Here is a 15,316-nt window from a genome sequence, read left to right as displayed (position 1 = left end):
TTAGTAGTTTTTTTTTTTTATTGCTGATTTTTCTTTCAAACGGGTGAGAATGAGGTTTTGGGTAAACCGCCAGAGCTGCTGGACATTGTTATTAGCTAAATCCATACTCCCCTTGAGAGATGATTACACATTTCATCCATTTGGACTCTCACACCCTCCTTTAGCTGACGGAGAGAGAGAGAAATGGTCGCAGCAAAAAATCTTTTCATCAAAGTAGGTGACATTTTAAAAAAAGAGAGTGGTTTAAGTGCTGTTCTGTGTATGAACCTAATTTAGAGACACTGATACTTTCATTGCTGTTGGAGTAGCCAGATTTCACTGAAAAACAGATGTTACTTTTAAGCTATTGCATAAAAATCTTTATAGATGTGTTTAAATGTCTATTCCTCTTTGGTAGCACAGACAACAGCAGTGTTTTTTTTAGAAAAGATACAAGCAACGGAGGATTGTATATTTTACCATTTATCATGTAAAATACCAGACTGGTTAAAAACACACATTATTATGTACAGTAGATAATTGGTGTATACCAAATGTACCGTGCTAAACAACGCTTTGGCACTTTATCGGTTCAATAGGAATTTGCCGTAATCTTATCTTGATTAATACTTGCTGCTAAAGATCCATTTTTTTATTCTTATATCTGGAATTATTTTGGGTGCTTCATTAAATATGTATTGAAACGTCTGATAAATCGCATTGCGCATGGCTGTTTCTTATGAATCTTTTATTTTTGGCAGCCTATGTTGTATCACACGGCTATATGCTAAAATTACCATCGGATGAAATATGAATGCAGCAAAAATACGAGATTAACAAATGGTTTCCAAGCAATGGTGATGGAATCTTAAGAATACCCAATGCCATATCTAGTGATAATTGTTTTATAGAAGAATTTATTACAGATTATTCCTAAGCATAATTATAATTATATACACCTATATACAACATTCTTTTTATAACAGAAATTATAACGGAAATATAGTCCGCCTAGGGTGCTAGAGGAAAATAGAAATCTAGGGCTCAAGAGGGAGCTGCCATTTTGCTATCACATTAGGTAAAAAGAGTCCTTCTCGCAAACTGGGATCTAACACTGACACCAAGCTCTTTTTACAATAGGAATTCATCTCTTTCTGTCCTGTAGAAAAAAATAATCCCTGATGTTTTTTCTGGTTAACATGAAACTCATGTGTTACATTCAAATTCTTTTCACAAGTGGCGCAGGTTAAAAGGTCACAGCTTTCAGCTACGCCATCAGCCCAACAGGGATATGATCTGTTACTGTTCAGAAGCTGGTAAAACACTGGGAAAAACTTGGTCAGCCTATCCCGGCAGTCACTGACAGCTAGTTAATGGGGGGAGTGGACTCCAAGAACTCTGAATCTCTTTTAGAAAACACGACATCGACAGCAAAGACATCCAAGTCTGACTCAAGGAGGGCTTGACATCCTAACGGTCTTAAAAACTAAAAATGAGAAACTGTCTACCAACCTCAATCCAATGGGACGTGTGTACAATTCTCGCATTGGTCTTATATACAGCTCAAGCCTTTCCCCAGACGGAGATTAAACTCAGCCAAGGTGAGTGCACTTTACTGAGTCATGTAACACATCAATGTTAGTCTTATATTAGAACATGTTCTTTTTTTATGTTACTTTTTTTCACAAATAATTGATTTATCAACTATTTAATTGCAAATTTTACAGTCCAGGTGACAATTCAGCAAATAACGTGATACTTTTAGTGATTTGGTGGCACAGTATTTCCAAATATTGAGGACATTATTTGTCTATTTAATCTTGGCAGTTAAAGGTAGATTTTACTAAAATGTTCCATGTATTAGCATGGACTGCCCAGGAACAAATACGGTACATTACCACTTTATTATTATTATTAACTTTTATTTATATAGCGCCAACAATTTATGCAGCGCTTCTTACAATACATACATTGAAGGGGTATAACAAGACGAGAATTGGCAGACTAAGATAAACCGATACATTAGGTGGATAGAGCCCGGCTCACAAGCTTACAATTTATCACTTGAATCTTGGGTAGGGTATGCATTTTATCAAAGTGGGCTTCTGTGTCCAGTGCTGAAACCTATATTGGTCCTATATTCAATTACACTATTATTGTAGGTATATGTCTCTCCAAGAACTTGATATATTTAGAAACATATTACTGTGATTATTCACATTATTAGATTTCAATTGGAAGATAACTTCTTGAGCAGGAAGCTGCTATATGACACTGCAGGAAGTGCAGGGTGCAAATGAAAATTGCTTCCCCCAGCTAACACTGGCAAATAACGTCAGCTTCATTTTTTTGTTGCTGTGCTATCACTTTAACTCTTTCCTTCATTAAGCCATTCATATATCACTTGACTGTGTTTATCAAGTCTGCAGCATCCCCCCCCCCCTCAGGAATAAATGTTCGCCATTCACTTGTTTGTGACATCTGGATGAACGCTTTGCACAAAAAAAAAATATCAAACTTTTTTTACAAACCTAAGCAATTCAATACTACAAATAAACTATTTACATTAACAAACCTGTATGCAAATGTTAACAAATTCATTAAAAAATTGTTTGCTGATGGACTAGGCTGTATAAATTGGTTACAATATATGGAAGCATCATCTATGACTATAAGTGTGTTTAATGCTGAGTTTAATGGTAAAAGTAATTAAAATTTGTACATTAAAGGGGAACCGTCACACACTCCATATTACTGCTAATTCTTGTTCTTATACCTATATAACTAGGATTCAGCAAAAAATGTAGAATGTGACAGGCTCCTTTAATGTGCAAACATTCCAAAACAGGTGAACGATCAGATTAAAACGAAACAATGGGAAAGATCTCACTGCAAGATTGCACAGGACCATCAAGCATTATGCCCATATTGCTAGAGCAGAAATGGAATGGTGAGATGTTGGTGATAAAGGTAAAAGGGCTTTAAAAATGGCAAAGCGGCTAATTTTCTTTTTAAGATGTATAGGCAGCTTCCTTAAAGATAAAAAAATCGGTAATAGATGAGGAATAATTATATTTTGAGTGACATCATAATTCTGTTTCCTTCTCCCCTCACGTAGCATTCACAGACTTCCGTCAGCCCTTCGCCTGCCCTCTGTTTTGGACAGAATACAACGGGAACTGCTACAGGTTCTTCCCAATGAATAAAACCTGGGCCGAAGCAGACTTTTACTGTGCAGAGTTTTCACTTGGCAGGACAACTGGGAAATTAGTGTCTATCCACAGGTATGGAATACGGTTAGGCTGCTAGAGAGAATGAAACGTGTCCAACATTTATTGTCTTCTATTTTAGGCCTGTGCGCTGCGGGGGGAGGGTTGGCCAAAATCAAAGCAGACACCATGGAAAAATCTAATATTGTTTCTATAACAGTAGGACTGCAGAATAGTCTGTATAAAGACGGGGGGCATATATCCCCCACAAGGCATTAGTGACAGGAAATTTCCTATGTAGATATGGGCCGCAAGGCTTGAGGAAAGTTAACTGGGGAGAAATAAATGGATGAGAGAGGGGTAATAGGTTAATATGAGAGAAAGAGGGTGTAAAGGAATAGAAGGACTATCTAGTCATCGTGGTTGTCAGTAATTTGATTAAAACTACACCTTAATAATATTATTAATGTCACTGCTGAAAAGTGCTGCTCAGTTTAACAATTTCGCAAGAAAACCCAGCATCAGAAACATAATTCATGGTACTGTTGAGTGTCCAGATTTCCCCAGAAATAATTATCAATACACGTAAAGGTTTTGATTCACAAATCTAAGTGAACACTTAATTCACACACAACACAAAAGCTAGCTCGGATAGGTTATTGCCATAGAAACTGAAAAAAAAGCTTATTAAAAGTGCTTTTTGATGTGATTAAAGCATTTAAGTAAAAAATCAAATACCAGATCCGCAAAGATTCTTTTTTTTTTGCTTAACAATCTAGAGATGAATGATTAACCAATTTTTTTTTCCGTTTAGCTGGGATGAAAATGTTTTTGTGTATGACCTAGTAAACAGTCAGGTTCCAGGAGTGCCTACAGATATCTGGATAGGATTAAGTGACAGGAGACAGGTAAGGAGCACACATTCATTTACTGTTGTAGAGCAGAATTATCTTCTGTATTGTTATTATACGCTCCAGCCATCATATGCACATTAATACATAAGATAGCGCTGTCAGTGAGCGTTCCGGGGAGGACTAACAAGACCCCCCATATTCATACACGCCAACCATTAACATTGATTTAATGAGCGCTGCTAATCAGCTTCACACGTAGAAGGGGGCTTTGTGCTGCAGCTCTGGAGTTGTAACTACACCTAAGGGGAAATAGTTTATTTGTTTTTTGAACAGGTTAAAGAATTCATATTATTAAAGTACTTTGTGGGTACTGAAGTGTCCCTTTAACTGATTTAGACTCAAAAGCCATTTTACTATCGTAAAGACACATTTGTTCAGTTAAATAATATTGATTTATGTAAGACAATCAGCGTCAAAATATTATTTTTTTTTATTTAAATGTGTCAGTATTTATCAAATAAAATCTAGGACAGTGAAAATTAACAATAGCATTAAAATCAACAATATACAGTTTGGCAATAATATTAACACAAATTAAGACATACTGGTAAAGAAGGAGAAACAGAGGATGCTCCTGCTCTTGTAAGTTATAATCGGAAAAATGGAACCTCCATGGGAAAGGAACATTGGCGAACTCCATTCTTATTCATGTGACAATATGTGGCTATTGATCACTTTTATTTTCAAATCTGACTGATTAGCCAATGACAAAATCAATATGTTGCTTCCTCTGTCTGCCAAGGGTGATTGATTGATTGATTGATTGGCAAGCAGCTGGTTAAATTATGCTATGACTGAACCATAAAATAAAGATAGATCCAGGTTTGCAAATTCTTAAGTTTTTCTCCATTTTGTTTGAAAGCCGTCCAACAGTTATAGGATATGTGATCTCATAAGCATTGATTCATTCATGAATGGCTCAGACATAGACTTATGTTCTACCAAAGGTAATGTTAGGAGGTCCTACAACCAAGCATCAGAATGTATGGTCACACCTTTTGTTGGACCTAAATAGGCTACTATATTGGTGAAAGAAGGTCCTTTAACTTCATTCAAATAAGATTTGCCTCATTAACAATTATTGCCTAGAAACTGGACTGCGATTAAACCTGATTGGCAGATCCACCAAGTACATACTAGTGAATGCACTTACTCTTTTACCTAATCGACACCTTGAAGGTCAGCTGCTTAGAAACCTTGGAATACACCTGTTCAATAACAGCAGGAGGGTTACGGGCTGCCAAGTTCAAGTCTATTCTATTCTGTTTTTCAATATGGTTTCTTCTTCTCATTGAAAGGAAGGAGAATTTGAATGGACAGATGGGACGCACAATGATTACACCTACTGGGATGGAAGTCAGCCTGATGATGGAACCAATAGCACCCCAGAGGACGAGGACTGTGTTCAGATATGGTACAGATATTATAGCGGTAAGTACATCAAGTAGAAGACATTTGCCTCTATTTGATATGTGTAAATAATTTACATATAGACTTTTTAATAAAACTTTAAGATACTAATAATATTCCTTTTAGATGGAAATCCCCTTTTTCATGTATCTCTCTTGGACGCCGCTATTGAGCATAGCAGGATCATTCAGCAGCTTGGGCTTGTTAATGTAAGAGTGCATGAGTAAGACAGACAAGCAGACTGAAGTAAGCTGCATGTTTTTCATTTCCCCTAGTACATTATGTACTGAAAAAGTGAGATCAAAGCAATACATGGACCTCCTATAGCTACTTTATCTAATGGGCGATCAGGGTATGTATCCTTACCCATCATTATGGATGGATGTATCCTGGACCCTCATAGTCATGTATTTAAATAGCTGTTGTACTGTCCACCAGCCAAAAATGAGGTGCTGCACATAAACTTGGTCCCACCATGCATTGCATCCTGATAATCTTCTGCAATATTTTTATCAAAGTGAATATAGTTAATAATACATTGGATGGGAGACCCTGGAAGCACCGTTTATCTGCGATGCTAAGAACGCAAGCGTTGCCATGTAATTTTATTTTTAAAGCACTCCCTGGTGCCAATCTTCTATCTATATTACTTATCAATACTTTAGCACAGAATGTGCCATTATTAATAACGGATTAATCTATTGAAAGTCAATGATATGGAACATTTTTCTGTGATACGGATATAGTGGAAATAATTCAGAGAGTTCAGAGAAATTAAATGAGTAATATTGCAAGAAACGGAAATTATGTTTTAATGAAGCTATGACCTCATACTGTATGTCTTTCCTATAACCTCATTTGAAAATACACCCTCTAGTCATGCATGCAGCTGTCTGCCAGATGCCCTATAGCATTTCAAGCACAGCTAATATATCAGCTTATCTATACAGATGTGAACATACAGACTATGTCATATATCTTACTACATGCATATCTTCCCTAATGAAGTCATGGGGGTTTAAAGAGTTCATAAAGGACTGAGGCATATTAGTTTGTGTTACTCATATAAATACATCATGAGCTCTCAGGCATGAACATAAGAAAGGTTTCTCTAACCTCTCCGATTATTGAATTACTTTTGGAAGTTCAGCGCTTTAGACAGTTGCCTTGCTTCCCAATATGGTAGGGTCAGCCCTGGCTGTTTGGTTATTGGGTTCCTTCTTGTTGGAATTCCAGTTGCTTTTCTGTTTCATTATAGTTAATTTTGTAATGAGATATATGATATTGAGGTGGCTTTCTGGGCAGCTGGAAGGCCAGGTAAGATTTTACCATGGTGATAAGTAGACGGCTAAGATGCTAGACCTATATTTCCCCTCCTGGACCTACATTAAATGACCACCTTGGATAATGATGTCTTTTATGTGTTACACTGGAGGGACTCATAGAATCATACCAGAATCGTCCGGATTGCGGAAGGGGGGTCCTGACACTTTCCACTCCCCACCCATTTCCCTCTTGAATGGGCGTGTTTCATCATGACATAATCGGGAACACCCACTGATGTCAGCGGGACCGCACACTGATGTCAGTGGGCAATCCTGGGTGCATCCCACATGTGTGGGCTACAGGTAGCCGGAGCCCACAAGTTCCTAGGTATGCATAGAATTGTAGCGATAAATACTATGCAGGGGCAGAGGAAAACCCATTCTTGACGGAAGACCCTAATTTCCACCAAAATAATAGTGTCTTTCCCTAGAAACTCAATCCTGCCACCCCTTCCAAAAGTTCTCTTGCCTTTAGTGCATATTTTTCAGTATCTGTCTCAATTTTATTTACATGGAGTATATGGTTAAATATATGGCACCACTAAGCACTCAATGAAAGGGTTACTTAATGAAATGGCACCGAATTGGGCAGCCGTCTACTTTGTTTTGCTTCTGTTGTCAGATCCATCTGCTTTGTTTGGCAACTGAATGTATTATTCTGGTTTTCTACCTTATTTTTAAGGCTTACTATTGTACAATGTGACATTATGTCTCTCTGCCAATGCAATCTGTAACCGAGGGTGGATGTTTGTCATTTTTCTATTAGCATATTCCATCTAAAGGTTAGTTATTTGCATTCCATCCACATCTTCTGAAACACCAGACATTCAGAAACATAGAACAGATCTGCGGATTATTGTCATAATAATATCTCACCGCTTGAACAGCTATTCCCTTTCTTGTTTTCTATAGAAATCAAGATTCACTTTCAAGAAAAATGCAGCCCTGAAAAAAACAACCATGTTGTTGGGTCACAACTCCCATGACTCTCAGCCAGCCACAAGTTGTAATTCTACGACTGTCAAAGGCATTTACAGTGTCGATTTACTCATCTGTAGTAGCAAGTTGGGTAAAATGACGTAAACCTATTTTTACAAGCTTGTGACTCATACCTTTCGAAATGGCCAACATGGTGATATTTGTTTCTACATGTAACAAATTAAAACAAGACTGAGGGTTTATGTACGTTAGTCTGTGAATTTCAGTGTACTGAAAGCATAATATAAGACCAGACTGCCCCTGCTATGAGGCACGGTGCCGAGCTGCCCCCCACGGGCGGCATCTCCTGTGATCAAGTAACAAGTAAGAGGACAAGTACGTTCCGAGCAGACCCCAGGGATTTTGTTGTCGACCTCTCTGTTTAGGTTTCTTATGGTATCTTGTTAACTTATGGTTGAAGTCCTCATGTCATTGTGTTCATTGAAGACTTTGGCCTTGAAAGTCCAGTAACAAGTCCATTTGGTTATTGTGTGGTTTCTTGGGAGGAGAGGTCAGACTGCATAAGGCTCTGTCATGGTCGGGGCCAAAAGTAGCCCATGCATGACGATCGCTGGGCATGACAAGTTGCACGTTACCTTTTTATGCTTCCATAAGATGGCTCTGGGCATTTTCACCGACAGCCGCACACAGCGGCACACAATGCATATTGGGTGAGTACGTGGGGCTGTCAGCAAGCTGATGGTCAGTCCATGCCTGGTCATGGCGCACGATACACATTGGATTGAACGTCAGTGGTTTTTATGATGGTTTTGTAATTTGATAACAAACAAGAAAATAGTTATATAAAAATGTCTCTTTTCTTTCTATCTAGCCTTGCGTTCCTGGAATGACAATAGCTGCAGTCGTGAATTCCCTTTTGTCTGCAAGATCCCTTCACAGCCAAACATGTGATCGATTCACTGCTCGTCTACAGAACACATAACAGAGGATAACCGTAGAGAATCGTACAATCTCAAAATCTACTTTGAATATGCTAACAGATCATGGTGCTTTTTTATTAACATGATTAATAATAATATTCATGAGTATGTATCTGAATGAATCTGGTCAAAAATATCTATATTGTTTTGTTTCCCAGTGCAGTCTACGTGACTTTAATTATTCTGATAGATTATTGAATCCAGCCCAATGTCTTAAAAATCAGGAGTATCCAAGCCTTTGCCTTCATTAGTCTAAGAAATCCATCAATTTTAATTTTAGCAACGGATTATTACATTCTTTTTTGTAAGCTGTTCTTGGGGTATTTGAAGGAGTGTGGATACGGCATCTGCTTTCATAGTCTGAAAATGGTTCCATCAGCTTCCTATAGGAACCTTGAGACAGCCAAACACAAATTAAGAATAATGGGAAAATATCTCAGAGAATACCCCAAAACAATTGGATGCCTTTACTCCTAATTAAATGTCAATCAAAGCATGGTCATTTGAAACAAAAAAGGTTTTCATATTCATAAATGAAAATAAAAATGATGCAGGAGATCCTGACAGCTCCCCCTGTGCACAAATATACCTGACCATAATAAACAGTATTTAAGAAGAAAACAGAAAGATGCGGTTCAGACAAAAGTGATAGAATTTATTAATGTTGCTTTCAACAAGATTCCATTTTCTCAACAAGTTATTAATTGTTCTTTATAGGACATATCTTAAAATCAGGTCATTTTTCATTAAATATAACCCTAAAAAAGGTGTGCAGATCAATTATATATTCCCGCAGCATGTGTTTCAAATTAACAAAATATTATTTCATAGGTATATGTTTACACTAAATGCATTCCATACTACTGTCTACATTCAATACTTTTTACCATTCTTATTGGAAAATCATTGTACATTACAAATAAACCAGCAATATGACTGGACTTTAACCCATGCATAACCAGCCTTCTAATGCCTAAGACTTGATTTTAGCATACATTATGATCCATAGTGTGTATGTATGTGTGTGTGTGTGTGTGTGTGTGTATGTACCGTATTTGCTCGATTATAAGACGACCCTGATTATAAGACGATCCCCCAAAATCAAAATATTAATTTAGGAAAAAAACAAAAAGCCTGAATATAAGACTACCCTATAGGAAAAAAGTTTTAATAGTAAATATTAATTCATGTCAACTAATTTTCATATTTAATAAAAGCTATGATTGAGAAAAATATATATTTTTTTATTTCCTTTTATTTGCCAACCTGCCCCCCCAGTTATGCACATCTGCCCCCAGGCTTGCCACTCTACCCCCAGAAATGCCTTATACCCCCCTATTTGCCACTCTGCCCCATGATGTGCCTTTTAACCCTCTATATGCCACTCTGCCTCCAGAAATGGCTTATACCCTCCTATATGCCACTGTGCCCCATGATATGCCTTTTAACCCCCTATATGCCCCTCTGCCCCATGATATGCCAGAGTGGCATATAGGGGGTTAAAAGGCATATCATGGGGCTGAGTGGCATATAGGTGGTTAAAATGCATTTCTGGAGGTATATATATAACTGCTAACAGCAATCACACTCCTATCAAGCCAAGGCAGCCAGTACATGCTGGAACCTGGGGATGATAGTAGTGTGATTACAGCCTCCCTATGCCATGCTACCGCCACCACCCCCCTTACACATCCATGCTATCACACACACACTCATTCACAAACATTTAAATACTCATTAATTCCATTAATCACACATACTTGCTCAAATCCCTCCCCCACCCCCTTACCTGAACTGCAGATCTCCCACTCGCAGACTTCTGCAGGAGCCCGGCTGTGCGAGCAACTTCTCTGGCCCCGCCCCCAGAGGAAGGAGGGGGGAGGCAGAGTTATGTGAAGACTGTGCTAGCTTCCTGTTCTCCTGCTGCTAGTAGCAGAGACGCTGCTCGCGACCAAAGCCCGGTAAGCAGCAGAATGAGGTCTGATTAGAAGACGACCTCGATTATAAGACGAGGGGTATTTTTCAGAGCATTTGCTCTGGAAAAAACCTCTTCTTATAATCGAGCAAATACGGTATATACATATATACACTTTTACAATGTTTTATCACAGCAGTTGTTTTCATGCTATAAAATACATTAATTACTTATACAATGCAATTTTGTAGTAGTAGATCGTAATAAGAAAAACAGATATAACTGTATTAGCCCAAGAATATGGAGTCTAGTCAAAGCTGATACTGGAGGGTAAGCTCTTGGGGCCTCAGAAGTATCTATTTACAGATGAGCCTAAAGAAATGACCTCTTGGGTCTCAAAAATGTATGTAATGTTACATTTATTTCTATGTCGCCCGAATAAAAGGTATCAACTTCAACTAAAGACTCCTAGTAAAATCTCAAATTAAAGTGGGCGGTCAGATAATGACAATAATGTAAACATAAGTAAAATCACAGCATAATGTCTTGTTAGGTCTTCACAGAATTTTAATGTTTATTTTTGCCATATGTTGTATATTTACATAATACACAGTAAGAAATATTACACAAGTTCAATGTGTTGTGTATTTTCTGTGCTGTATAAAGAGGGGCCTTTAATATACATAACTTGTTCCCCTTCTTCCATCACCGACCTACAGCTATACGGATTGCAATAATTAGCCCTGCGCCATGAGAAAAGATGAAGGTAGAATAGAGAACCATCTCTATTTCACACTCTTCATATAACGTAAACTCAACAGATGGCTGCAGCTATAAGGGAAGAGTTGGAAGCTAAATCATCAAAATTTGTGCATTAGGAAATAGTTCCTGTCATTGATGAACTGGAAAATCCAGCATCTGCTGTGGTGCTCCACAGAATCATATAATGGTCAGCAAACAGTAGATCTCCCCAGCTGTCTCTAGTCGAGGAAGGTAAATCATTGCTCCCCAAAAAGGTTTATGTACCTACATGCATGCAGCAATCTGCCAGCACACTGCCGCAGGTAGGGAACAGGGAGTGTGTTGGGGGCAGGGAAAGTGATGGTGGTAACTGGGGCTTTAGTGGGGGTATTAGGGGATTTGGTGGGGTAACAGGGGCTGTGTCCTAGTGTGGAACAGAGGCAATAGGGACAGCAGAGCAGATTATATGAGGAGCAATCAGAGAAAAACTTTATTCAGCTCCCACTAGGAGCAGACAGCGTCCGCTTGCTTTGCGGCCGGGGAGTAATACTAAAGTACAGGTCGGACCGGAGGCTTCTTGATGGTCCTGACAGCCTGCGGCTTGCGGACTGCCGCTAGAATGTGTAGAATTTTCCTGGTATGCCTCCAGTCCTGCCCTGACCCTCCGCGACCCACTGAAGACAGGGTCGCGACCCATGAGTTGAGAACCACTGATCTAGAGGTACATACTGATCTTTAGTTTAATTAAATTATGACATTTCAAGTAAACAAATATGTTGTATACTAGCGTATGTGCATGTCATTAAAATAACATTTTTTCTCAATCAATCTCTCCCTACTTCCCTCCTCTCTGCCACCTTCATCTCTTTTCTTCCTCCAGTACACACTCGGCTGGACACTCTCTTCTGATATAAAAGACTGATTCCCATGAACGCTTTCATGAACGCTTGGAGGGACATGAACATTCGATGAAGTCTACCAACTACACTATGATTGGGCCTTCCCATGGTGAAATGTATTTTATATGAAATAAGAAATATGCTTCTGATTTGGGGTTGGACATGGGCACAGTGGAGAGGAACATAGAACATAGGTTGATGGAACCAGGAAAATTGGGGTACAGGAGAGTGGCAAACAGGCATGGTGGCAGAGGATAATGCCCAGGGTGTCAGAGATACAAAGATATAGACATGGTGTGGTAATATGGAAGTAGCCAACTCAACATGGGCATTTGTAGGAGAGAAAGAGCCAATTGCTGCTCAGTTGGATTTATTTATCAAAGTTTTGTCCAGAGGTTCCTGAAAGCAAGTACAAACTTTGATTTATTCCTTTAATTTTTGGCATTTTCTGCATCTGGAAACATTTTCTGTGGCCCTTGGTGGATAGACAGATTATAGCCGTACATTCTGAATTAGATTCCAGACTGGTTGGTTCATCTACAAAAGAACACGTCAATTTTATGGGGTGCAGTTTTGCTGAAGAACAATTTAAATGAGAATAGTAGTATGGTGCCCCAGAAACTTTATATGTCATAACAAAGTTAATTTCTTCTGCCTCAAAGCACCCAGCCCAGTCCCTACACAAGGTATGAATTTACTCACTAAAAAGTCAAGTAGTCAGTCACGTTAAAGCACTCGCATGCTAACATTTAGTAATAATTTATTTGTTTGCATGGGGGCCTTCAACTTTTGCGAGTTTCAGGCAAGGGCATACAAGTTCAAAGGTGTAAGGTTCGCGCTGTCACCATGGCTCAATGATTTGCATTTTGTGTCATTCACCAACATCATCTTTCGGATTCCTAAGTAGCTTTGACTCACAAGCAAGGGAAATGCATTGACACACACTTGTTCACACGGTTGGTTTCAGGTATGTAGGTGCATTTATGTGATGTATAGAGGCTAACTAATTTGTAAAAATTTCAGAAAACTTCCAATTACTTCTAACGTTAATAACGTAATGTCTAACGTAGGATGTTGTCCGCTCCAGCATAGTAGAAGGACTACCTTGTAACAGTAGATGTTGTTTGAAAATGTTCTTGTACAAATTGATGCGCTTTTTGGGCACCAGCTGTCTTTAATAAAACAGTAACAAGAGCACTCTTAATTCCTAGAAAACACGATTGCTCAGTAATAAGTAACTTGAAAAGGACACTTGATTTCTCATTGGGTATTAGACAGTATCTTCAATATACCTACCTGCGTAAGAGATGCAAACATACACTAAACTGGTACATGTTTTTGAGGTCTAGATGTTACATAGAGGGAGTTTTGCCACTTAAATTTAAAGTAGATCTGTAAAATCTGCCATTTTACAGTTCTGTAGAGTAAATAAACCTATGTAATAGCATTTACAAGCTGAAGCAAGACTGAAACACATATGTACTAGAAAGTAGAAACCTTATGTTCTTGTATGCATTATTATTTCTTGCCATTACTATCTCTAACCTGTTGCTGATTCTGTCTGGCTTAAGGGGTATAGCAGCAAGGATACCCCCAAGATACCCTGAAAGAAGTGTAGGGTGCACAGGACCTGGGCAGAGAATGGGCATGACCTGCATAGGGAGTGGACAGGGCCATACACTGTTCCCCACCAAAAGATTAATCACAATGACCTGGAAGCCCCTAGAGTTTCAAGGAATGCTTATAATTATAGTTGCAAGGGCGCCCAACAGTTCTTTGTGCAGAACAGGGTTTCATGAAGGTGGCATCAATAAGATCTGTAAATGTGCTCTAGTAGACATGAACAAGGTTTGTTGCCATATTCACACTTATAGAAACACTGTTGGTACATAGCCATTTAGATATAATACAGAGCATGTTCGTGGAAGTGGGACCCCTTAACACATCTTACAGGGGTCCGCAGCCACCTGTTACAAATCAGGACTGAGCATATTCAAGTGTTACTCCTGGAAAACACATCCTAACCGCTCTATGATGCAGGTACAGCCTGCATTAGCTATCTACACTAGAACAAAGAACAGGGAGCTAGCACGGCTTACTGGAGGGATCCTTACATTTTATAATAATTCAATTCAATATTTAAAGAGACACTCCATTGTGTAGGAAGCTTAATAATTATTCTTAAAATAGTTACATTGTATACTGGTTACACATAAGTGCAGGGAGGACCCTGTTGAATCAGTCACCCATGGGTATGTTTTCCACATGGTGCCTTATTGTGTGTTGGGCTAAAATAATCGTTTATACTTTCACAAGTTAAGCGAGTGTTGTCTCGCAAGGCTATCACGTTCCATCGACGCCTTTAAATATCGGCTGGATTTTTTAGTAAAGAAAAATATACAGGGATATAAATTATACAGATTCTTTATAAATTGTTAATCCAGTGAAATATCAGATTGGCAGTTTGGAGTCAAGTACTAATTGTTCCTCTTTTTGATGACACTGAAATTATATTTTTTATATATTAATATTTATACAAAAGGTATTATTTCTAATGTATTTTTTAGATCCCAAGACCTAATCTATGGGTTGACTTAGTTCTAACTGCTCCAAAAACATGATGATAGAGTAAAGGAAGGAGTCTGACCTCATTTGTTAAAATGTCCTGTCCTTCATCTCTTCAGAGGGACTTCCAAAGAATTTATATGGATCAGACAATCGTTTTCTCCACAGGGGGTAAAACTCAGCATATGCTGGTAAATTCTGGGATAGTGAATACTGGTCATTTAAATATGTAGGTGGTTATGGAAACCCAGCATAATTTATTGTCCATGGATACTGAAAATCAAGGCCCTAAGTTAACACAGGTTCATTGCAAACACCCAAAGAATGATGAAAAAAAAATCTTTGGGTGTGACAATTTGAAATTAGACATGACACCGGTATGTTACTGTGGTACTTTCTAGAGACATCTGGAGTTTGGCTCATGCTGTAGTAGGAATTTC

At 38.4% G+C, this 15,316-nt stretch overlaps 1 protein-coding gene across 1 annotated transcript; it reads left to right on the top strand.

Moving 5' to 3' along the window:
• The first annotated feature begins 1,471 nt into the window (after positions 1-1,471).
• Positions 1,472-8,727, top strand: LOC149277488 (C-type lectin domain family 19 member A-like). The gene is made up of 5 exons (XM_089502833.1): positions 1,472-1,580; positions 3,098-3,263; positions 4,003-4,096; positions 5,401-5,533; positions 8,648-8,727. Exons 1-5 carry the CDS (start codon positions 1,472-1,474, stop codon positions 8,725-8,727), a joined length of 582 nt encoding a protein of 193 aa, XP_089358959.1.
• Positions 8,728-15,316: the final 6,589 nt, after the last annotated feature.

This window comes from Sceloporus occidentalis, unplaced genomic scaffold (genome assembly GCF_023333645.1).
Source record: "Sceloporus occidentalis isolate IW3139 unplaced genomic scaffold, rSceOcc1.0.p SCAF_213, whole genome shotgun sequence".
Classification (NCBI taxonomy): Eukaryota; Metazoa; Chordata; class Lepidosauria; order Squamata; family Phrynosomatidae; genus Sceloporus; species Sceloporus occidentalis.
This window is presented reverse-complemented; position numbering and strand designations above follow the sequence as displayed.

Bases quoted from the DNA above. Each gene is read 5' to 3' on its own strand.
- LOC149277488 (XM_089502833.1), top strand. From the start codon at position 1,472: ATGAGAAACTGTCTACCAACCTCAATCCAATGGGACGTGTGTACAATT. The intron at 3,264-4,002 runs GTATGGAATACG...TTTTCCGTTTAG, and splicing joins AAATTAGTGTCTATCCACAG to CTGGGATGAAAATGTTTTTG. The intron at 5,534-8,647 runs GTAAGTACATCA...CTTTCTATCTAG, and splicing joins ATGGTACAGATATTATAGCG to CCTTGCGTTCCTGGAATGAC.